This window comes from Nanorana parkeri, unplaced genomic scaffold (assembly GCF_000935625.1).
Source record: "Nanorana parkeri isolate BGI_ZX_2015 unplaced genomic scaffold, ASM93562v1 scaffold163, whole genome shotgun sequence".
Classification (NCBI taxonomy): Eukaryota; Metazoa; Chordata; class Amphibia; order Anura; family Dicroglossidae; genus Nanorana; species Nanorana parkeri.
The window spans coordinates 6,889-30,124 of record NW_017306431.1 but is presented as its reverse complement, the minus strand read 5'-3'; the positions used below and the strand labels follow the sequence as shown (position 1 = coordinate 30,124).

The 23,236-nt window shown below is 41.6% G+C and overlaps 1 protein-coding gene across 7 annotated transcripts in view; it reads left to right on the top strand.

The window, feature by feature from the left end:
• Positions 1-17,799, top strand: part of PPFIA1 (PTPRF interacting protein alpha 1) — a 108,711-nt gene extending 90,912 nt beyond the window's left edge. For 4 of the 7 annotated variants that reach the window (XM_018554536.1, XM_018554532.1, XM_018554535.1 and 1 more), the window contains 9 exons: positions 4,147-4,209; positions 5,965-5,991; positions 9,075-9,250; positions 9,353-9,450; positions 11,674-11,849; positions 11,954-12,022; positions 12,910-13,075; positions 15,446-15,516; positions 17,646-17,799. In XM_018554536.1, the coding sequence (XP_018410038.1) occupies positions 4,147-4,209; positions 5,965-5,991; positions 9,075-9,250; positions 9,353-9,450; positions 11,674-11,849; positions 11,954-12,022; positions 12,910-13,075; positions 15,446-15,504 (834 nt within the window). In that variant the 3' untranslated portion in view covers positions 15,505-15,516; positions 17,646-17,799. The remainder of the gene's footprint in view (positions 1-4,146; positions 4,210-5,964; positions 5,992-9,074; positions 9,251-9,352; positions 9,451-11,673; positions 11,850-11,953; positions 12,023-12,909; positions 13,076-15,445; positions 15,517-17,645) is intronic. The other 3 variants (XM_018554538.1, XM_018554537.1, XM_018554533.1) reach the window with 2 other exon arrangements.
• Positions 17,800-23,236: the final 5,437 nt, after the last annotated feature.

Genomic DNA, 23,236 nt, shown 5'->3' with positions numbered 1-23,236 from the left:
CAGGAATAATAATATTCAGCCATCATAAACTACAATAGTTATTCAGTCTTAAAGCTCTTCATTTGACCCCTTTTACTTTCAATGTTTGAACCCTACACTCCAAAACAAGCACTCAGGGCGGTAGTGCAGATTCATTTGCCTTGTTCCAGGTCCAGACACACAGATGGTGAAGCCTAGATCAGCCAAACCAAATTGTAGTCAGTTATGACCCAGGGCTTGTTAACACCATGTTCGGACCAGAACAGTTTTTGTCTGCACCTGAAATGCATCCCAATGTATTCATATGGTGTTACTGGGCTCTGTTCATTCCAGTGCAGTCCGATCTGGTGCGGTGGAAAAAATGCTGTATGCACTATTTTTTCTTCTGGTCTAGATTGCACCAAAACACATGTAAATGCATCAAAAATGCATGCTAACGCACTGGACTGCACTTGAAAGCCCATTTTAGGCTAAAACAAAAAACAAAAACCCTGCACTGCATTTGCAGATTTGCTCCAGACATAGGGTGACCAAGCCCTAAGGCCATGTAGACAGAAGTGTGCCAACAGTTGTATAGTGTGCACAGAATGTCTTTTTTTCGATAAAGAATTTTAGTAGGAGATGAATGGGTGTCGGTTATTGCATCTATTTGGAGAAGGATTGTCTCCCTGCACCAATAATGGGGTGTGGGGCATTAGTAGAGGTTTGAGCTGAGCAGATTTAGTTTTTTTGGAATTGGAGCCTTCACCTTTTCAAACCAATTCAGCAATGGCATCTTCCAAATGTAGACTACAGGACATTTAAGGTGAAGTGTCAGGCTCAGACAGATCAAGTATAGCTAAATAAAGGTTAAACACGGCTTTCATAGATAATACGGAGCAAATGTTGATAATGTTATCCTGTATAAGCCCAGTCAGGACTGGTTCTCTTTAAGTAACGTAGTCATTGCTGTGTAGAGCTGTAGGACTATGAACTTATGTTGTAGATCTGTGACAAAAAAGAAAAGTGGGCGATTTGGTTTCTATATCCTCATTAGTCTGATCAACATTTTCACAAAAGTGAACCTGTCGGGTACATCAGTGTGTCTAAACTGACAGCACTGCCAAAGCACAGGTCCATTTTCTCCTCCTCATACTGATTTCTGTGCACCCAAGGGGGACCCTGGGCACTCTACTGATTACCTTGGCCCGACACCCTTCCACACCAAAAATTCACACCTGCTTTTTAATAGTCCAGTGCTAGGGCCTTGGTGACCAATAAAAGCTCTGCTTCAGACACAGAGATGTTCGGCATGTCTGGTGTCTAAACAAATATTACGTCTGCTCAGGTTTATGACGTGTCCTGATCGCTGTACTGTCCTTAAAAATGTATACCGCTCTTCCGGCTATGAGAGATGAGGGCCTCATACACAAACACTAGTGTCGTAGATCTGCCCCTGCTCTCCCCTTGGCCATTCACGTGAAACCCAGCATTCTGTGAATCCCTAGTAAAGAAATGTATAGATATTAGATTTAATTATTTAGCAGTAATTACAACTATCTCTGTGCCTGAAGTTCTGCTTTGACATATTTAAACATACCGATATGTCTGACATGTTTTCTTTAAAGTTTATTCCAAAGAAGTTTAGGAGTGAGGCTGGGTTAGTACCAGTTTTGTCCCCATTAGAAAGATTTGACCTTGCTTGGTGACCATTGTTGGGGGTAAATCTAAAATCTTATAGTTGTAACTATACTAAAGAGTAAGGAAGCTTCATATATATATGTACAATGATGGAAATCCACTAATAGAATGACATTAATGTGTTAAAGTTTACATGAGATTCTATTGATTGAGCTTAGATCTACTATAATAACCTGTTTTGGATGTGGTTTTACTTGGAAATTTCCACTTTTGCAGCCAAGTTGGGATAATGTCTATTTTATGTTTGTTCTATAATCCCATTCACATATCTTTGCTTAAAATTATTAAATAAATAGAAATTGCTGCTTACCCTTTTACGTGTTTTTCACTTCCTTAAAGAGGAACTTCACCAGTCTCTTTTAAATAACAACAAATACACCTTTAGAAATGTTTAGTAATAACAATACACCTACTTCTAGATAATTGCCGGCTTTGTATTCTTTGCATATCTTATTCTCTTCTTCCCCAGTGACCATTTTTACTAAGGGCAGATTAATCCATCTCCTTTACTTCCTGGAACTCTGGCACATGTGACCATGCACATCATCTCGGGGGAGGAATATGCCTTTCCCTGAGATCGCTTTGCATCCTGGGAAGGTTACATCACTTTAGCCCACAAGGACGTGGAAAAACAATGTTTGTTTAACCCCTTCGTGACGGGAGACTTACACTGTACGTCCCGGCACTTTGTGCCTATATGACTGGCCAAGTACACTGTACGTGACAAGTTATATTAGGCTCTGTAATGCCGGTAACTGCTGATTCTCAGCGGTTACCAGTCATTAATAAAAAAAATGCCTCAGTATTGAGGCATTCATTGATGAAATAGTTAAGCTTTTGTAAAAGCTTATTTCTTTCATTAATGAAAGAATGAAGCCGTTACATGCAAATACGGGAGAGCTAAGTAGCGCTCCGGTATTTGACAGCTGAAAATAGCAGAGAGGCAGCAGAGTGACTCACCTCCCTGCTATTTGTTTTGACGGCTCCATAGACTGGCCTGATGTTAATGAAGCTATGTGATACATCTCAAGCAAAGTTTTTTCCCTAATTTTTTATATTTGATTCAAACTAAGTGAGGCGTGTTAGGTACCTGTTTGATATAATTTATATAGCCCCATCTGTCCTCTAAAAAAACAATATATAATATGTGTGGGTACATTTTAGTAAGAAAGTATATTACTGCTGTGGAAGAATCACACAGCAAAAATGTAAAAAGCGTGTCAGTCATTTATAAACAGAAACTGAAAACTAGCTCAGTCATGAAGGGGCTAATGAATCGAAGACTATTTCATATCAGCATGCAGAGCTGCATGCTGGGGTTATTTTTAGTGAAAGGGGGTAAAGGTCTGCTTTAAAATTCTATCTAGCTCCCCCCCTATATATTAAGCAGGGGAGGGGGTGGAGTTAATGTTCACCATAATTGCCTGTCATGTTCTGTGCTGGGAGTTTTTATTATCCATTTTAAAACAGATTTGAACAAAATCTATTGGTAGGGTTAAAGAGCTACAAGCATTGCTTGTTAATAAGAGGATGTTCATTGTGTCCCTAGTCTTTCTACGGGGACAGCTAGAGTTTCCTGTCATTTGGAATTTGTAGAGAGAAGCTTGCAGTCAGCCCAAAGGCCTGCTCATCAGAGATCTTCCCATCATTAACCCTGTCCCATCCATGCTAAACAGTGTGGATGGGGGAATCTCCTGCTGCCGCTATAGTTTCTTGACAGTCGGACCCACCAGTTGTCAAAATACCTGAGCAGTGTCTGCATTTGATTGAATACAGGCAATGTTTTGGCTGACAATTCCCCCCGACCCTTTCATTTTTCAACCGAAGGATGCAAGGCAGCAGCTGGCCTATAGGGCCATCCCAATTGGCAAACTTTGACCGGTTCATCAAGAATCGGCTGATATTCGTTCAGTGTATAGCCAGCTTTAGGGTAGTTTTTCTTTGGAGACAGGTTCCCTTTCAAATTGTGCAGAACAGCTTGCATCCTGTACAAAGGCCTGCTCCAAGAAAGCATTTAAAAAGGAAGAAATGTGTTTTTAAATACTGCTTTAGGTATGCTGTGTGAATGGGAACACACAATAAACATGGATTTGCGCTTTTCTTAAATTTGACTGCAAAAGTGGAAATACACTCGAAAGGAGCTCACATTCACTTGTATGTTTTTTTAATATGTTGTGAAAAGACTTTAGTTTCACTAGTTTCACATTTAAAGATTTGTAAAATTTGTTCTGTAAGCCTCAGAACAAACAAAACTTTCACAGTAAGTCCCGTTACGTCTGCATTTCTGACCCGTTTTTCATTTTGGCATTAGGGGGTGTTCATGCTACCAGCCATTTTCCTATGTAGACTTCAGTCTGGTTAAACCTAATTGCCGTAGACTCTTAGCATTTTGCTCTCTCCTGCTCCACTGTGTACCTTTTGCTTATTTGTTGTGCCACCTTCCCTCTCTGTTACTGCTTCTCTCTCACTGGATGTGCTTGTAAATAGTCCACGGGAAATGTCTGGGTTACTCATGAAGAGATGGAAACCCTCACAGCCTCTCCACAAACGGTTAGTTTACAGCAGCACCGCCTGTGTTGTGTAGCATCTGCTGCGGGTGCTTCTTGCCACCTTTTCTTTGTAGATTTACTTTGAGTGTACTTGTAGACGCTCAATTCTTGTTTGATAGTTTAGATTTTTTTTTATGTTTGTTTTCAATAATCTCTTCAGCGTTGGCCAAACTGGTGTTTCAATGACGTTTGTTCAACTCTTAAGAGGTTAACCTGAGAAATGAATAGAAACCAGAGAACCTCTGAGTCAATGGGCAGACTAATAGACTAAAGTCCTCTCATCGCCACCAAGATTACTAGAATGTCTTCTCTTTCAGTTCAGAAGCTTTAGGAGAAGGTTAAAGTTTTAGTATTCAGCGGCTGCTTACTTTTTAAGGCTGCTCGGTAAGATCCATTGGCCTCATGGTTGGAATTTTCTTCTACTTCCGTTGGAGGATGCATAGGGTTGGAGCTCAACAAGTGTTCATTCTGAAGATAAACATTACTTGGGGCACAGGCCTTGAATGTGCAGCCATAGAAAGAACCTTTCACTTAAAGGGTTATTCACAAAGCTGCCAAAGGCAGCCAAGTGATTAACCCACCCCAAGTGAAGTGAGCCGAACGCTGTTCAGCTATTCAAGTTAGGCTTGTACAGCTGTACATCGGCTGAAATCAGCTGTACATCGGCTGAAATCAGCTGTACATCGGCTGAAATCAGCTGTACATCGGCTGAAATCAGCTGTACATCGGCTGGCTTCGGTTCAGCCAGACATGCTCGGCATGTTTGGCTGAGCCGAAGTGCAGAAGGAGTTCGACTCAGCAGATCCAACATCTGGATCGGCTGAGCCGAACCTCCGGCAGGCTACTCGCTGCCGTTCGCCCCTATTCTCATAGGGGCCGAACGGCAGTGAGTGAATAGCCGAATGCCGCCGCGCAGCATTCTGCTCGGCTATTCTGCTTGAAAATCAGTTTTTTTAAAAAGCTGAAAAGAGGTTATAAATGATAAATCTAAAAAAATAAAGATTTCTTTAAAAAAGAGAAAAACAAATTGAAGGGAAAAAATACAATTTTGCAGAGCTAGCAGTGACTGCTAGCTCCGCCCAACTGTTTCCTATTGGCCGGGGGCTTGCTAGAGTCTTCCAGCAGGTCCCGGCCAATGAATAACAACTGAGAGGAGCCCGCCGTGACGTCACAGCCGGCTCTGCCTAGTTGTCATTGTTTAAGCTGTCAGTTGATGTCAGTTCTACTGAACCGAAGCTAGCCGAAGGATCAGCCAGAGCTACAGCTGATCCTTCGGCTAGCTTTGTGACTAACCCTCTTAGTTTGTGCTGTAACACATAGGTGACATCTCCGTGCTGGCATGCCTTTGCATTAAAGCAAACGATCTACTATTTTAAACTTTTAAAAGTGAAAATCCTTCTGCAGGGTGTCTCTGATTACTTTTAACAGCTAGAAGAGCGCCGTACACCTCTGCTCCTATTTTTAGCTTTTCATGTCCTAGGTCAATAATCAGTTATAAAAAAAGCCTTCCCACATTAACTGGAAATAGAAGACTTGCACAATTTGGATATAAGTGAATTATAGAATCAAATTTGTGGCTGTGAGCCCCTGTTATAAACCTCGAGGTTCCTGATGTTTCTATGTGTTTCCACATTGCATGTGCACTGGTGGTTTGGGGGACGGGGTTGTGTGTTGCATGGAGTGACCACTTTATTCCCATTAACCCTGCTGACTAATGTTTTGTGTTCTTTTGCTTTCCTAACCCACCTAACACCAGGAAGATGAGGAGGGAAGCTGGGCTCAGGTTTGAGCGTTTTTTCACTAATGCACCTTTTCAGTTTCAAGCACTTTTTTAGCGCACAGAAATCGGCTTGTCACATATTCCAGCTCTTTTAGGCTAGCTCTTACACTATCTTCTCAGGTTTTCAAGGAGGTTATGGCAGTTTTTTTTTTTTTATTTTGTTTCCCCCACCGAAAACAAGATGCTACTTAGGTTGTATTCTGAAACAAGTGCAAGTATCCCTTGAAAACCATTTCCAATAGTGTTAACTGGATGTTAGTTGTCGGCTACCAAATAGGAGGAAACTGTTCTGTGTTTTGCTCAATTAAATCAGCTGTCAAGAGTCGTGTTCATTAAAAGACAGCTTTCCTGTAAATGAAAATGGACAGCTGAGCTGAAAATTTGATTAACTTAGTACTTAAAGGACCACTATCATGAAGAGTATTATATTCTGATAAATGTATGGGGTTAATGCACTTAATGATAGCATGCCATATGTTCCTTTTTTTTTTTTTTTTTTTTTTTTTTTTCTTCAATTCCAGCAGTCTATTTTTGGTTTGTCAGGGGTAGCCAAACCTTGGCCCTCCAGCTGTTGTGGAACTGCAAGACTCATAAGGCATTGCAAGACTCTGACAGCCAGAGCTAGGTGGAGGGTGGCAGGAAAAGACCAAATTATATTGAAGTGACACTAAACGCAGGAGGTAAGTCTTAAAAATGCATTCACGTACCTTAAATATTAACAAAAATGTATCTTATTTGTGTATCACTCCGGCTGTAGATCCTCAAATCAGCTCTGAATTGGTGCTGACACTGTCCTTCCTTCTGGAGGGGGCCTACTTTTGTTCTCCATGGTCCCTGTGTGTGTTGTAAAGTAGTCACCACTCCAAGCTCGCTCCTGTGATGGACTACAATCTCATGTTTTAGTTTACTAATGTGTATTGAGATTGTAGTCCATCACAGGAGCGAGCTTGGAGTGGTGACTACTTTACAACACACACACGGACCATGGGGAAAAAAAGTAGCCACCCTGCAGAAGAAAGGACAGTGTCAGCACCAATTCAGAGATGATTTGAGGATCTACAGCCGAGTGATACACAAATATACATTGTTGTTATTTGTTAAGGTACATGAATGCATTTTTAATATGTATTTCCTAAGTTTAGTGTCAATTTAGTCACACATACGCTTCTGATCTGGCTGACATGTTAACTTCAGCCTAGTTGATGCCGATAATACATGGGGCATTGAGGGGAACCAGTAACTGTGCAATACATATAGCAGCACAGGCATCCAGTTCTCTGCACAGGAGATGTGGAGAGGAACTCAATTTGGGGATATTAGAGTAATGCTGCAACTAATATTTGAGAATGGGATAAATATTAATAAATACGGATAAACAGGATAGCTAATTAAATAATACAAATTATGTAATTCAACCATGTTAAAATTATTATTTTTTTCCCCTGAGTTGGGCTTTAAATAGATTCATCCCTTAAGGTGCCAATACACTGCTCGATTCTCGTACGAGAATCGGGGGAAATCCCGTGATCGTACGAGAATCGAGCAGTGTGAACTAAGACGTGCGACCGTTTCTACTGTACGGTCGCACGTCTTTTGTCGAGCCAACATGTTCGAAAACCCGCCGAGAATCGTACGATTCTCGGCAGGTTTCTAGCCTGCTCGCCCGATAGCTGCGTAACGGGCCGGTGTGTGCGCACGCGCACACTGCCCGTTCTGCATTGCCGTCATCGGAAGCCCGCCCCTCAGCGGGGCGGGCTTTCGATGATCGCAAGTACGATCTGCCCGTCCGAGGTGGGCAGATCGTACGGGCTTTCAAGAAGCATACGACCATCGCAAGACAAAAGTCTTGCGATGGTCGTAAGGTGTATGGGCACCTTTAGTCGTAAAAGGTGGTTATTGTAAGCATCCCTGACAGTGTAATATTTTGCTTCAGCTGTTTCTCTTGCTGGACAGCTTGGTCTGCATGTAAATTTGGAGGAAAATAAATTATGATCAAAGCAATGTCTCTGGTCAGAAGTGTCAGAGTTGCCGATGTACTTACGTTGGCTCTCAACTGACCTTTTAGGGCCTCAAATAGTTGGTGTCCTAACAGATCACGCGCAGCACTATGGCAACTGCAAATTTAAACCAAGGCCAAGATGGCGCCATCCTTGGCAGTAAGGGGTAAAAGGGTTTCGTTTTGTTTTAACACCACACAGTTATCAGAATACAACTTTGCAAATTTAAAGGACAGTAATCACAAGCAAGAAATTACTGTCTTTTCAGCCCTTTCATGAAATGCATTCTGAGGCGCACTATTTCAGTGATTAGTAGTGCAAAAGTTGTAATTTTAATACAACCTGCGTCCTCAGGTTCATTGCAGCTACTGAAAGAATTAGTGTGTATACAGGAGCAGTATAGCCAGGAATGCTTTCTTTGCCTTTCTTGTTAATTTCTCTTAGCTTTTGATAAGACAAGTACACATGCATAGCTGGAAATATTAAAGCGACTGTCGCTACAAACATTTGGCAAAAGAAGACTATCAACTCTGGTGACTATTGTCTCCTACCTTCCCTTTATTCCAGAGCTGTAGCCCTTCATCAAAATCTTCAATGTTTGATCATTCTGAAAGTGTAGGAATTCTGTGTCCCCTATGGAGCCCTTTTGGTTCCTTCCACCAACCCCTGTGTCACTAGAGGGGACAGCATTGACAACAGTGTCAGAGGATGGAACCACTGTGCACAGCGGGGTCACAGGCATCCCATGCTCCCAGAAGAGTCAATGTCTGAACTTTCTAACAAACAGTTGCAAAGCTGGAATGGAACAAAGTAGGAGACGCAAACCACCAGAGGTGAGGTATACTTGTCTTCTTTTGCAGAGAACTGCTTTTGTCTAATGTTTGGGATGGCGACAGTCACTTTAAGGGCTTGTGTTTCTAGAGAGGAGAAAAACTGGTACCATTCCATATGATGGATGTGAATACATCTAATAGATCACGTCTACAGTTTGCTGCTCTTACAAGGCACATATAATAAAGGGGAATTTGGGGTAGATGAGTGTTCTTATGTTTTGTAACCAGTCTCCTAAAGACTTTGCTCTTATTTTAGACCCTCGCATATGGCGACATGAATCATGAGTGGATTGGTAACGAGTGGCTGCCTAGCTTGGGCCTGCCTCAGTACCGAAGTTATTTTATGGAGTGCCTTGTTGATGCTAGGATGCTGGACCATTTGACGAAGAAGGACCTCCGCGGACAGCTGAAAATGGTGGACAGTTTTCACAGGTAAGATCCCCGTGGCAGGTTACCTTGTGATCTGTACAATGAAGGTCTGGGAAAAGTCAGGGAAGAATGGAGTAAAATTCCCCCAATTCTTTCTCCAATCAGGAACAGCTTCCAGTGCGGCATTATGTGTTTGCGGAGGTTGAACTATGACCGGATAGAACTAGAGAGGAAAAGAGAAGAAAGTCAAAACGAGATCAAAGGTATTAAGGAAGAGATATTACTGCGTGTTTATTGATTCATTGTATGTAGTATGTCGGACTTGATATTTGTTAACCTAATTACATGGAAATGGTGCATTTTTGACTAACACAAAATGGGGGCAGTCATAAGGTTATTAATACACAAGCAGCAGGCAATATCACTGGAGTGCAGCGTGCTGATTCCCAGGAACAACCAGTCTTAAAGCAGAACTCCGGGAAAAATATTAAGGACAAGGGTTAACTGCTTGTTTTGGTCTAGGGAGGAAATAACAAAGTTATACTCGCGTGGTCCTAAGAGCCAGTTTGTTGTTAGACCGCTCCTTCCAGCATCCCCCCACCGCTACAGCCTGCTATATGATGACTGCACAGAGCTGCGCCGCAGCCGGTACGGATCCCGACAATACTGTCAAGATCCACCCCACTGGCTGACAGCTAGCTCTCCCTATCTTGCTGTCTCTGTCCACTCCCCGTCCATTCCTCCTTGACAGGGAGTGGATCAGGAAGTCAGCAATCGGCGGTATGTGTTCGCTGACTTCCCAATCAATAGAGCCGACCTGTGACAGTTTCAGTGTCACAGGTCGGCTTGAATTATGGGGATGAGTGTTTCTCACTCCTCATAATTCTCCTTTTTAATGACCATGCATTGCACATTTTCAGCAAAGAAAGAAAAGAACCCCCCACCCAAAAACAAAAAATTGCCACACTGCTAATGAATACAATTGAATCTTTGTTATCCAAGAGCAGGTAGACAATATACATAGGATCCTTAACACTCCCTCAACAAATCTTCCCCATGTGCCAAAATAACTGTTGTATTATAAGACAAATGTATACTTATCCAAGTAAAGAAATCCATGATTAAATTTGATAACACACTTTACAACATGGGTCTTCAATGAAACTGTACAGTGTGTGCGTGCGTACCTTGACATTAAGCATATACAGCATAAATAACAGCTTGGCTAGGAGCTTTAAACTAAACATATAAGGAGAGATGTCTACTTATGATCAAACGTCAATGGTTTTATTACAGGTATTTTATATGGCGCCGACAATTTACACAGTGCTCTACATAGTGCACATTCACATCAGTCCCTGACTGAAAGGAGCTTACAATCTAAAGTCCCTATCATGCAAGAACCAATTAGCCTTCTAGTATGTCTTAGGAGTGTGGGAGGAAATCGGAGTACCCATCGGAGCGGAAACCCACGCAAGCACAGGGAGAACATGCAAACTCCTTGCAGAAAGTGATCTGGCCGGGATTCGAACCAGGGACCCCCCCCCAGTGCTACAAGGCAGAAGCGCTAACCACTACACCACTGTGGTTCCCGGTTTTGGATACTAAATAAGTGACTGGAGCAAACTTAATGATTAGGTTTCCGAGAAAACATTGGTAAACACCAACTGTGTACATCATGTTATTTCCTGTATCAGTACTCCCTGATGGCGGCGGCACTGGGGGGCAAAAATGAGTTGGCTTTCTATCAAATGATGCAGTGATTAATAGAAAAACATCGAGACATAATAAATCTGTCTGGCACTCTCCTCCTTACATCTTTTAGTTACTCTTACTATCCAGTCAGCGAGGTGTATCCCTATAACAGCCTTAAAATTTTACAGAAAAAAGTTTATCCGCTTGACTATGCTGTGTGACAGGGCTGTGTAAATCTCAAGACTGTATTGGCAAATATACAAACCCTTTGCTAGGTAACACAGCTCCCTTATGTGTATTTAGCTATCTGCCTGCTCACAACCAATTCCTCAGTCTGATGTCTGTAAGGAGGCCTTCCTTACCAGTCCAATGATCTTCACTGTGTGGCTTCAACCAATGCTGCATAGTCTTTCCTCTGAAAACTCAGTTGCAGCCCTGATATAAGCATTGGGTGGTCTCTCAGGAGCAGCTCTGCAAATACCAAATGCCCTGATGGATGGATGGATGGATGTCAGTCTGAGTGAGCATGTGTTCCTTGGCAGGCTGCATTTGCATGCTGACTGCACACATGTGATCATGAGCTGCCATAACTTAAAGGGTAATTCCACTTTCCCAGGTAAATTTGGGAAAATGAAACTACATATGTTTATATCACACATACATTCTATTGTGTGGTAGGTATTGTATTAGATCACAAATACTGCAAGCTATTTTCCATTTTATTTTTCTTGTGGTTGCCTTTTCTTGTGCAGTTATTTTTAATAATGAACTTGCTATCTGTGTCTTTCCAGATGTAATTGTCTGGAGCAATGATAAGGTCATTAACTGGGTATTGTCCATTGGACTTAAAGAATATGCAAATAATCTTCTGGAAAGCGGTGTTCATGGTGCTCTGATTGCCTTAGATGAGACGTTTGATCATAACACGTTGGCTTTGCTGCTACAAATCCCCACTCAGAACACACAGGTAATTGGAGTCCGGGGGTGAGGTGTAAACTGTCTCTCTAAACAAAGAGGCCGATGTGCTGCAGCAGTTTCCCCAGGTCATTATATATATCCGATCTGTTTCAGGCACGTGCGTCGCTGGAGCGGGAATTCAATAATCTTCTTATAAGAGGAACTGATAGAAGATTTGATGATGTAAGCCTTTGATTTTTACGTTCTGCTTATGTTGAATATATAATAAAGTGAATTTGTAGTTTTTTTTGTTGTTGTTGTAGTTTAAGAAAATGTATGTAGATGCATTGAACAAGAACCTAAATATTTTCCTGTTGTAAGGAGCATAATTCATGCACAACGCCAGTTCCAACTTCCTTTCCCCCGCAGCAGGCCACAGAGAAGGACCACTGCCATCTGTGTGGAAGCAGTGGTCTCTCTGCAGCACTTTGACATGCAGATGGAATGTTTTGTATAGTTGTCTTATATACATGTCTTACTATAGACCTGTCTTTAAAGTGACACTTAACTCATGAGTTAAATCTTAAAAATATATTCAAGCACCCTAAATATTAACATAAATCTATCTTATTTGTGTATCATTCGGCTGTAGATCCTCAAATCATCTCTGAATTGGTGCGGACACTGTCCTTCCTTCTGGAGGGTGGCTACTTTTGTTCCCCATGGTCCCTGTGTGTGTTGTAAAGTAGTCACCGCTCCAAGCTCACTCCCTGTGATGGACTACAATCTCAATACAAATGAGTAAACTAAACGTGAGACTGTACTCCATTACGGGGAGTGAGCTTGGAGCGGTGACTACTTTACAACACACACAGGGACCATGGGGAACAAAAGTAGCCACCCTCCAGAAGGAAGGACAGTGTCCGCACCAATTCAGAGATGATTTGAGGATCTACAGCCGAGTGATACACAAATAAGATCCATTTCGGTTAATAGTTAAGGTACTTGTATGCATTTTTAAAATGTAACTCCTGAGTGAAGAACCACTCATAGACTCGGAAAACCATGCTTGGCCAAAGCTCAGGCCACAGACAAGGGTCAGCTCCCCACTGACGTACTCTTTGTCTCAGGATGATGATAAAAGCTTTAGACGGGCCCCATCGTGGCGAAAGAAATTCCGACCAAAGGATGTGCGAGGAATGAGCGCCGGCTCTGCAGAAACACTACCTGCCAACTTCAGAGTCAACTCTTCAATGTCTTCTCCTTCTATGCAGCCAAAGAAAATCCAGATGGATGGTAAGGCAGCCAGCTTCCTGTGTGCTATAATGCATGACATAAGCGTGTGCTATGCCAGTGCATGTGTTACTAGTAAAAAAAAAAAAGTTTTCCATAACATTACTATAACGTGTTTCCTAATAAGCGTGTTTTAACCTGTTGTTGGTTTTTTTTTTTGTTTTTTTTGTGGAACTGCAATATGATCAGAAATATAAAATGTAAATAATATTTTGAATTTTTTAGACGTGTGTATGAAGTTTAAGGTGACACTTAACTCCTTAAGAGTTAAATGTTAAAAATACTTTCCATAACCTTAACTTTTACCAAAAATGTAACTTATTTGTGTATCACTCGGCTGTAGATCCTCAAATCATCTCTGAATTGGTGCCGACACTGTCCTTCCTTCCGGAGGATGGCTACTTATGTTCCCCATGGTCCCTGTGTTGTAGTCACCGCTCCAAGCTCACTCCTGTGATGGACTACATTCTCAATACAAAACATGACATTGTAGTCCATCACGGAAGTGAGCTTGGAGCGGTTTAGCACCAAGCTATAGAGGGACATAATTCCCAATGGCCAGGCCCAGTACATCCATGAAGTTATAAATGACACTGACAGGGTTATTCACAAAAGGGTGAAGAGTTTGGAGAAGGCAGGAGAAGGAACAATCTAGGACAACAAAGATGAACTGGAAAGTGAGCTGAATTGGAGAATTTTTCCAAATCGGCTATTTTGTCCTAGATTGTTCCTTCTCCCGCCTTCTCCAAAGTCTTCACCCTTTTGTGAATAAGCCTGTAAGTGTATGAGAGGAAAGAAACTGCACCGAGCCCGGGCTGTGCAAATCTCAAATTCTGATCATCTGTTCTGTTATTACATAGACATTGAAGAGGGGTGGGGTTGCTGGATTTACAGATGAAGGTGTAATTATTCCTGGACAAGTTTGGGTGGAGATGAATCATTATGACAGAATATGCTGTTCACCCGGTACATCAAAGTATACAGTTGCTTACATTTTATTAGCATGTGCTATATTTGTTTTTACATCAATTTTCCTGATATTGTTGACTGCCCAAAAATTTTTTTTTAAGTAATGGATAGTGTAAGTGAAGTTTATAACCCCTGTCAGCTTTTTTTTTTGCCATCTGTGTCCCATTGGAGATATTTCCTTTCACTTCCTGTCCAATAGCCACAACAGGAAGGAAGAGGAAATCCCTGACAGGGTCACCAGAACTAGTGTGCCCTGTGGGATATTCCCCCTTTTCATTCCTGTTCTGATGACAACCTAAAATGTGTGATTTTTTTTTTTCTTTCATTTTATAGTGATAACAATCATAACAACAAAGGGAGGGCGAATTTCTCTACTGAAGACACAGTGATAAAAACCTGACATGGGTTGTAATCCCTCTTCACTCTGTCCAAAACTAAAAAGGTTTTGGTATCAGTGGCACTTTAAGGGCTAATTATTTACAAAGTAAAAAGCTTTTTTAGAGTAAAATACACAGCTGAAAGACCATGTAGGAAGTTTTACTTACAGGAGGATTTGTAACTCTATACAGCTATTATAGTGATTTACACAACTCTGCCACACTGCATAAGCAGCTGGGTGACGCCTCTATTCACTACTAAGCTTTTGGGGTCACCTTCCAGTTCACCAGGCAACAAATCAGCAGTCTTTTTGCTTGGATGTTCAAGAAACAAAAGCTGGCCATACATGGTAATATTTTCTTCGTTCAACCCGCGGACTGAATGAATTTAAATATTAGATTTCTCCAATGCTTATGAGCATTGATTGAGGAATCTCCCACTGTTTGAATTGTATTCTGACAGTGGCTGACATCCGCTGTCAGAATACCTGAACAGAACAGGCAGCTCATGGGCTGCCCGCTCTGTTCATTCGAAGATTTTCCGACCGGCTCCTTCAATCAGCTCATTGAGGTATGCCGGACGAAAGGGTGCTGACAGCGGCACCCACTGTGCGAATTTTAGCCGGTTCATCAAGAACCAGCCCACATTCGTAAAGTGTATGGCCGGCTCAATGCCATTGTTAAAGATAGAATTCCCCAATTAGATTTGATGACATAGGCCCCAAGAAAGCTATATCAGTATCTTTTCATCGTATAGCTATAGCCCAGTTGTTAGACATTCCCGGAGCAAGCAAGAGCAGCTACACGCTGTAATAAAGGAGTCTTTGCCTGTTTCATTATTAAATGATGACGTGCCAAGCTGACCTACATTTTATTAAAGTGTTCAGAATGTTCTCTTGGAAAGATGTGTCTGAATTAAAGTGCGATTGGACCTTGCATGTCCTGATGCAGTGAGCGTGTGTATTTGTGTGCAGCATAACACTAACTGCATGTCGTGTTCTGCATGTTTCTTTGTGATTATTAATAGGCAATGTGTCTGGAATACAAAGACTGGATTCAGCTACTATTAGGACATACTCCTGTTAACGTTGTCTCTTGGTAAGTTCTGCACTCCATATCATTCCAGAATGTTCGTGATGTTAACATATAAGGAGTTAGAAAAGTTGAATACCTTGTGTTCCATAAATTCACCCTCCTATTCTTTTTCTTTAAGAGACCCCAGAAACCATTTTAAACATTTATAGGTGCAAGTTCACAGGGTGCTTCGTATTACATTTGTTATCAGGAAAGCCGCTAGTATGCTCCTCTGAGCCGCCTGGTTTTACTAATTTACTAAGTGCTCAGCTATTCTGACTTTGGGGCTTTGTTCTTCCAGTGAAAGCCCCCATTTTGGCCACTGATTATTTTCTCAAGTGGGGCTTAACTTTCCTTAAAGGAGAACTATGGGTTAGGGCTTTTCCCCATAGTTCTCTGAAGGGTAACGGGAGGACACAAACTAGCGTCCTCCCGTTACCCAAAGCTCAGTATACCGCGAGCTGTAGCTTAGCCTTTAATAACCAAGTGCACTCATTGTAGATTGTCAGAGGGGTTGCAATCTTCTATTCATTTGTAAGAGGGGCAACAGATCAATTCTAAGATTGCCGCTCTGATTTTTGTGGGATTTGCACAGCTGCTGGGTTTCCTCTGGACATTCTAATTCATTTAGTAAGGGAGAAATGATAGTTCTTGAAATATGTCAAGCCAAAAACCTTGTTTTCGTGTGTGGGGAAGGATTAGAATGCCTGTTGGGTTTTTACTGCTATTGGTGGCACCTTTAAAAAGAGAAGGGCGAGGGAAAATCTGCAACAGAGACACAGACCGAAATAAACATCCTAACCATAGAAATAGCGCATTAAAAGGTTTATCCAGTCCCGCACCATGTGATTATCTAAAAATAAGTCTCTCTCTCTCTCTCTCTCTCTCCCTCCCTCCCATATAGATATATATATATACATATATATATATATATATATATCACATGTCTTAAAAGAACAGAATCACCTAGACAGATCAGTTGCTTGATGTGAATATTTTCTGCTTTAGATCTCCCGGGATTCCCTCATGCTTTTTGCTCTCCATAATGAATGGCACATATAGGCAAAATCATGAGGTTTTTATGAAGATATATACATATGACATTTACATATAGAAGTTTCCATGTTGGTGAGCTAAACAGGACTGGACAGAGAGCTGCTGACAGCATGGCTCTAATACAGCTGCCTGTCCTACCCCATCCACCGCCAAGCCCCCCCTATTTCCTCAGGCGGCATATAGGGTAGGCCCTGTCTGTATCTATATGTAGGCATGTGGTACATCTCCCCAAGGAAGATTCATCTGGGTTCAATGTAAATAATATATTCAATGTTATGAATGGTCTCTTCCACGTAAAGCTTATGCACACCTATGCATGTTTTTTAATACATAAAGTATATGAAGTGTATCAAAGTAAAGTAAAAGATTGCAATTCCTCTCAGATTATTAATATATTGGAGGCACAAGTCGACACAATGGTGTCTCCAGCATTATATTCCCCAGTGCAGACAATTTATTGCTCCAAGTGGAATAACGAATAAATATATTCAATTTCAGATTATTTTTTTTAAATATATTAAACTATTTTTGATGTGGGATTATCATTTTATATGGATTAGATATAGGGGGGGGTAGTATGATATTTTGTGTTTGTCAGAATTATATCTAGACATGTAATGGGGATCATATGTGTTTAATACAATTATATAAATACAAATATTTTTGGAATTTGCTGGATAAACCCTTTAAAGCACTATTCCTCGTATAATTATTTAGGAGTAGGTACCGGTCTCCACTGGAAAAGGTTCATTTCTTTTGTTGTTAGGCTTACCATATCACTAGTTCCAAATAATATAAACTATAATCCAAATAAATAAATGCCTGCCAGGAGTTCTATCCTTCCCCTACTTTAGTAAAAGGAAGCATTCTTATTTTTGTCTGTGTTGCGGTTTCAGATTTCCCCTTATTTCCTGTCTGGTAAAACATCATCATAGGAAGTGAGGGTAAAAAACAGAGCCCCCGCATAGTAGTAAAATCCTGAGGGGGGTTCTAATCCTTCCCCACACTATCAAGAATAACATTTTTGGCCGCACATGAAAATCGCCTTTTAAATGTATTTTCCTAAATGTACTAATGTATTTTCTTCCTCCTTGCAGTTTACCCACATTACTTCTACAGATGAGTATGCAACCCGTGAATTCATCTTGATTCTACATTTCCAGACCTGGCCCGGCTTCCCTGTACGAATCGCGCTGTTCAGACACTTTGAGATATTTTAATACAGAGTTTTTAAATATCAAGTAAAAAAAATTATAGATAGGACAGATATTTTAGAATTTTACCGGTTGTTCTTTCAGTTCACCTCCTGTGAGAAAGAGAAGAAGAAAAAGATAACTTTTATGTAGCGAATTTTCCATGTGCGTTCAGTCCTTTGGATCCTCATCCATCTTAACGTTTGTGGTTTTATTATTATTTTAGCCCTTCCCTTTTCAATGTACTGTAACTCCAGTTCGGTCCCTGCCGGTCACCAGGGGGGCTTTGTAAATGATTCTAGCATTGTAATTTATGGGTATGTTTCATAACGAAGCTGGCTGGAAAAAAAAAAACGATTTGTATTTTTAATTGTATTTGTACAGTCTTAGAACATCAAATGGTGTATTTTGTCAGTTGTATTACCTGGTATGTTGCAGGTCTTCCCACCCTTGCACAATCCTTAGAATACATTTACCAAGTCAATATGACGGTAACGCTCCATGAAAGAGCAGCTCCACCTTCTCTGTTATGGATGGAGAGTAATAGCGGTTTTCAGTCCCTGCTGTGACAGGCTGAGCTCCGCTTTACACCCAACTTACTGTTGTCAGCCAGAGTCGATGTTTCTTGATTTTGTATGGAGAATCCACTACAGGGCTAGAGATATTGCATTTCTCTGTATGCATGTCCCTTGTAGATTCTCCATAGGTATCTGTATAGATAGGTTAAGAAGACCGATGACAATCCTGGTTCCACCATAAAACCAAACTGGGGAGGGAGGAGGGTGATGTCATCAGGATCTAAGATGGGACCATGGGGTCAGGCCTTGTCCCGGTTCACCCAAAACTGAGAAATCCCTATAAGATGGGGTTGCCCCTAATATTTTTTTTAAACCTGGTCAAACTTGGAAGTTAAAGTGACTCTAAACTCAGGAGTTAAATCTTAAAAATGAATATCAAGTACTCGCGCATATAAAAATGCATTCAAGTACCTTAACTATTAACAAAATGTATCTTATTTGTGTGTCACTCGGCTGTAGATCCTCAAATCATCTCTGAATTGGTGCTGACACTGTCCTTCCTTCTGGAGGGGGGCTACTTTTGTTCCCCATGGTCCCTGTGTGTGTTGTAAAGTAGCCCCCGCTCCAAGCTCACTCCTATGATAGACTACAATCCCAATACAAATTAGATTGAAGTCCTTCATGGGAGCAAGCTTAGAGGGGTGGCTACCTTACAACACACACAGGGACCATGGGGAACAAATGTAGCCCTCCTCCAGAAGGAAGGACCGTGTCAGCACCAATTCAGAGATGATTTGAGGATCTACAGCCGAGTGATGCACAAATAAGATACATTTGTATTAATAGTTAAGGTACTTCAATGTATTTTTAAGATTTAACTCCTGAGTTTAGTGTCACTTTAAGTAGACCGATGACTATCCTGTTTCCGCCATAATACCAAACTGGGGAGGGACTAGAGTGTTGTCATCAGGACCTCAGACGGCAGTAAAGATAGGTAAAGTCCCCGTTCACCCCAAACTAAGAAATCCCTTTTAAATGGGGTTTCCCCTAATATATATATATTTTTTAAGCTTGTCGGACTTGGAAGTTATTAAAGGATCTATAAACCTAAAACACAATTTGGCTTGCACAAATAAGCGATCAGTGACATTTTCCAAAATTTGTGTGAAAGAGCTGAAAGACCGAATAATTTGAGAGTAAACTTTTTTTTGCGGGAGCAGTTTTTGCTACACGGCCAACTTCCTACCTCCCCGGCGTTTACTGATAAATGGTTGCCCTTGTTTTAAACACGACAGTGTGATGTATTTTAAGTTCTGCTAAAGTCAGAGAACTTTTAGTCGTTAATATATATTTTTTTTTTCATAGGGCAACTTGTGTTTTAGGTTCAGTATTCCTTTACTTGGGGTATACTTTTTTTTTTTTCTTAGATTTGGCTAATGTTTTTCTGTCAGACACTATTGAAAAACACAGAGAAAAGCCATAGACAGCATTTTCTAAAGGAATAAAAAGGATATTTCCTTTTTTTTTTTTCTAAATTTTCTGAACTGCTTAGCTGGGCCTTTCGGACATTGTAGAATATGATGCAGGCCCTTTGCAGCAGTTCTGGGACCAATCACAGCTCTTCAGAGACAATTTGAGGCTGCCACGATGCAGCCGGTTTTATACAGAAGGCCTTATCTTTTTGTGTTTTTATTTTTAATTTGTGTTTGTACCTGAAGGAAATGATCAGGACGTGTTTCTTTATGGTCCTGTTGATTACTTTTTTCTTTTCCCCCTCCGTCGTATTGTTCAGAAAACACACAAACAAAAAAACTGACTATAAATCGGTTCTGTTTCAAATCAAGATGTATTATTTATTGCAGGTGACGTTATGTAAACCATGTCTGTTATTTGTTTCAGCTTTTACTTTTCATGTATAAATTTGGATTCCTTGTTACATTTTTTTTCTTTTTTTTTTTTCTAATCCTGTTTTGTGTACTTGCTGATTTATGTAACAATATATGTACAGTCTATGTACTTTTTGGACTATTTTTATCACAGTATTATTTATTGCTTTCTTTCAATAAAATACTGAAGCATTTTCCACTGCCAATAAAAAAAAAATACTAAACATTGCAGAACTATTACTACTTTGTGCACAAAGGTTACACTGAAGAATCTGCTTACTGCATTGTCCAAAGTCTGAATTGGTGAATTGGGTCACGTCAATGGCATTAAAGAACTAGAAAAAAAAAAATATGATTAACACAGTTGGTCCTTGTTTATAAGGATCTGATCAGCCTAGTCTAAACGACTATTAGGCCTCATTCACACCAGACACAGTACGTTCCGGTGTTCTATTAAAGTTTGTGACTGCGTTAGAATGGGGGACAAGGGACGTGGTCACATTTTAACGTAATCCGTCCAGTTTTGTGGCGGTGGAATGTGTGACCGTTCACGTTGTCACACGTTTTAACATAATCACGCCCACTTTTTGGCGGTGGAATGTGTGACCGGCAAACGGTGAAGAAATCCAATGCTTTCTCAGTTGTTCCAGGGCAGATCGGCATCGCAGATGGTATGTGCAGGAGACGCGATCTGCCCTGGAACAGCTGATCGGTCCTGAAAATGTCACTTCTATCCGACTTTGTGACTGCGATCTCACATTCCACACAGTCGGATAGAAGTGACATTTCAGGACCGATCAGCTGTTCCAGGGCAGATCGGTTCTCCTGCACATACCATCTACGATGCCGATCTGCCCTGGAACAGCATTGGAATTCTTCACCTTTTGCCGGTCGCATATTCCACTGCCGAAAAAGTGGGCGTGATTACATTAAAATGTGTGACCAGTCACACATTCTAACCCAGTCACAATCTTTGATAGAACACCGGCCCCATTCTGGCCAGAGCACACTGCATCGCATTGCGGCCAGCTCACTATGTTGTGGGGTAGGAGGGGGCATGGCGGTCCATTACGTGTGCATGGGTCCTAAATATATCCGATCACTGTCATTACCGACATTCCAAAATAGTGAAGCTGCACACTGCTGAACCCTTGTAAACAAAATGCATGTGAAATGTTTCACCCCCTAGTGGGACTTGATTGTAGCGCAACAGTGCAAAACACAATAGAGATGGGGCAGCCAAACTTTGTTTTTCTAGCTGTGGTGAAACTAGAAATCCCATGACACATCCCTATATAGGTTGAACCTGATGGACCTGTGTCTTTATTCAACCTTACCTACTTTAAATCTATGGCACTGTGCATTGCAAGTCTCTAATAGCCACAGGCATGACTCCCAAAGATAATGCCTGATGGGGGTTTGTAGTTTCACCACAGCTGGAGGGCTGACGTTTGCCTGCTCCTTCAGTAGAGTAAAGATGTGGGTGGGAGTATCTGCAAGAGTGTCTGTTCCGCAAAAAGAAAGTTTTTCTTCTACAAGGGTGCGGCTTCCCTAATTTTGAATGCTTGGGGAGGTGACCGAACCTGGAGGTTGCTGGCACCTGCGACCAGAGGGAGTGAAGAACAGAATCTCAAAGCCGTTTAAAGGAGTGACCGCCATCATTATGGTTTTCGAATCTGCAGCCAACATTTTGGCTTCATTACAGACTGACTCACTGACCTTGACCAAGCATTCAAGAAAGATACGGCAGCTCCAGTATTCATTTATTGACATGTTTACTGTTAAGAAGGTGAATTTGTCCTCGTCTTATTCAGCATATCCGTTTAGTGTTTTAGATGGAAATGACTCGGTCACTTCAATAAGGTAAAGGACAGTCAAGTTAAAGAAATTAGCATTTTGGGAAACACAGGAATGACTGCAGTTTAATCCCTCCACACCCTCACCCGAAAATCCTTTGGTCACCGGTGACTACTACTGAAATCATTTAATCCAAAGTCCTGATTCTGCAGGTCAGGATTCCCGGTTGCAGTGACGTTGCGGTCTAGATTTGCATGCCCTTGATCATTCAGGACAGAGTTGGGGTTAGTGTACACAAGCTTTCTAGAGCAGTTCAGGTCAGTTTGTGCTTTGCTTTTTTTACCTCCATACAAGTCAGGTTAACTGGATAGTAATCTAAGGCTGGCCATTCATCCATTTTGTTTTCCCCTCATTCAACCCGCGGGCTGAACGAAAACAATGAACCCGATTCCTCCAATACGAAAGGAGTGTCGATTGAGAAATCACCGCTGTTTACGTTGTATTTTCACAGGAGCCGCCGACCTGTCAGAATACCCGATTAGAGTGCGCAGCTCATTGGCTGCCGGCTCTGATCGATCATGACATTTTCCAGCCGGCTCCTTCGATCAGGAATGCCGGGTGAAAGGGAGCCGACGGCCCCATACACTGTGCGAATTTTCGGCCTGTACGTTTAAAATGGTCCGAAATTCGAGCAGTGTATGGGCACCTTAATAGAGCCATCTCTAATTTGGATCTCTTATTCATGTCCCTGATCCACAACCACTGAATTCTGCAGGAAGAATTGCATGCACGGATCTATGGTTATTGGGGAATGAGGCACAGATTGTCTTGTCAGGAGATGGCAAGCCTACCTAGAGGTATGGCAAGACCGCAGTTTAAAAGAGAACTATGGGGTAAGTGGTTTTCCCCATAGTTCTCGTAAGGGTCACAGGAAGTACATATACTAACCTCCTCCTGTGACCCAAAGCTCAGTATATCGCAAGCTATTGCCCACTATATACTGAGAGCCCAGCATCTGGGACGGATCCCAACAATAATGGCAAGATCCACCCAGCTGCGTGAGTGACAGCTGGCTCTGCCTATCTAGAGCCAGAGCCAGCTGTACCCCCTCCCCTGTCCATTCCACCAGTCAGTGCTGGAAGATCGGGGGGGGGGAATCCCTGCGGTGAGTGAGTCACCACTCTGCAGGGAGATAATCAAGAAGTGAGCGAGCGACGGTATGTGTTCGCTCACTTCCCAATCTATAGAGCCGACGTGTGACACTAATTGTCGCACGTCGCCTTGAACTATGAGG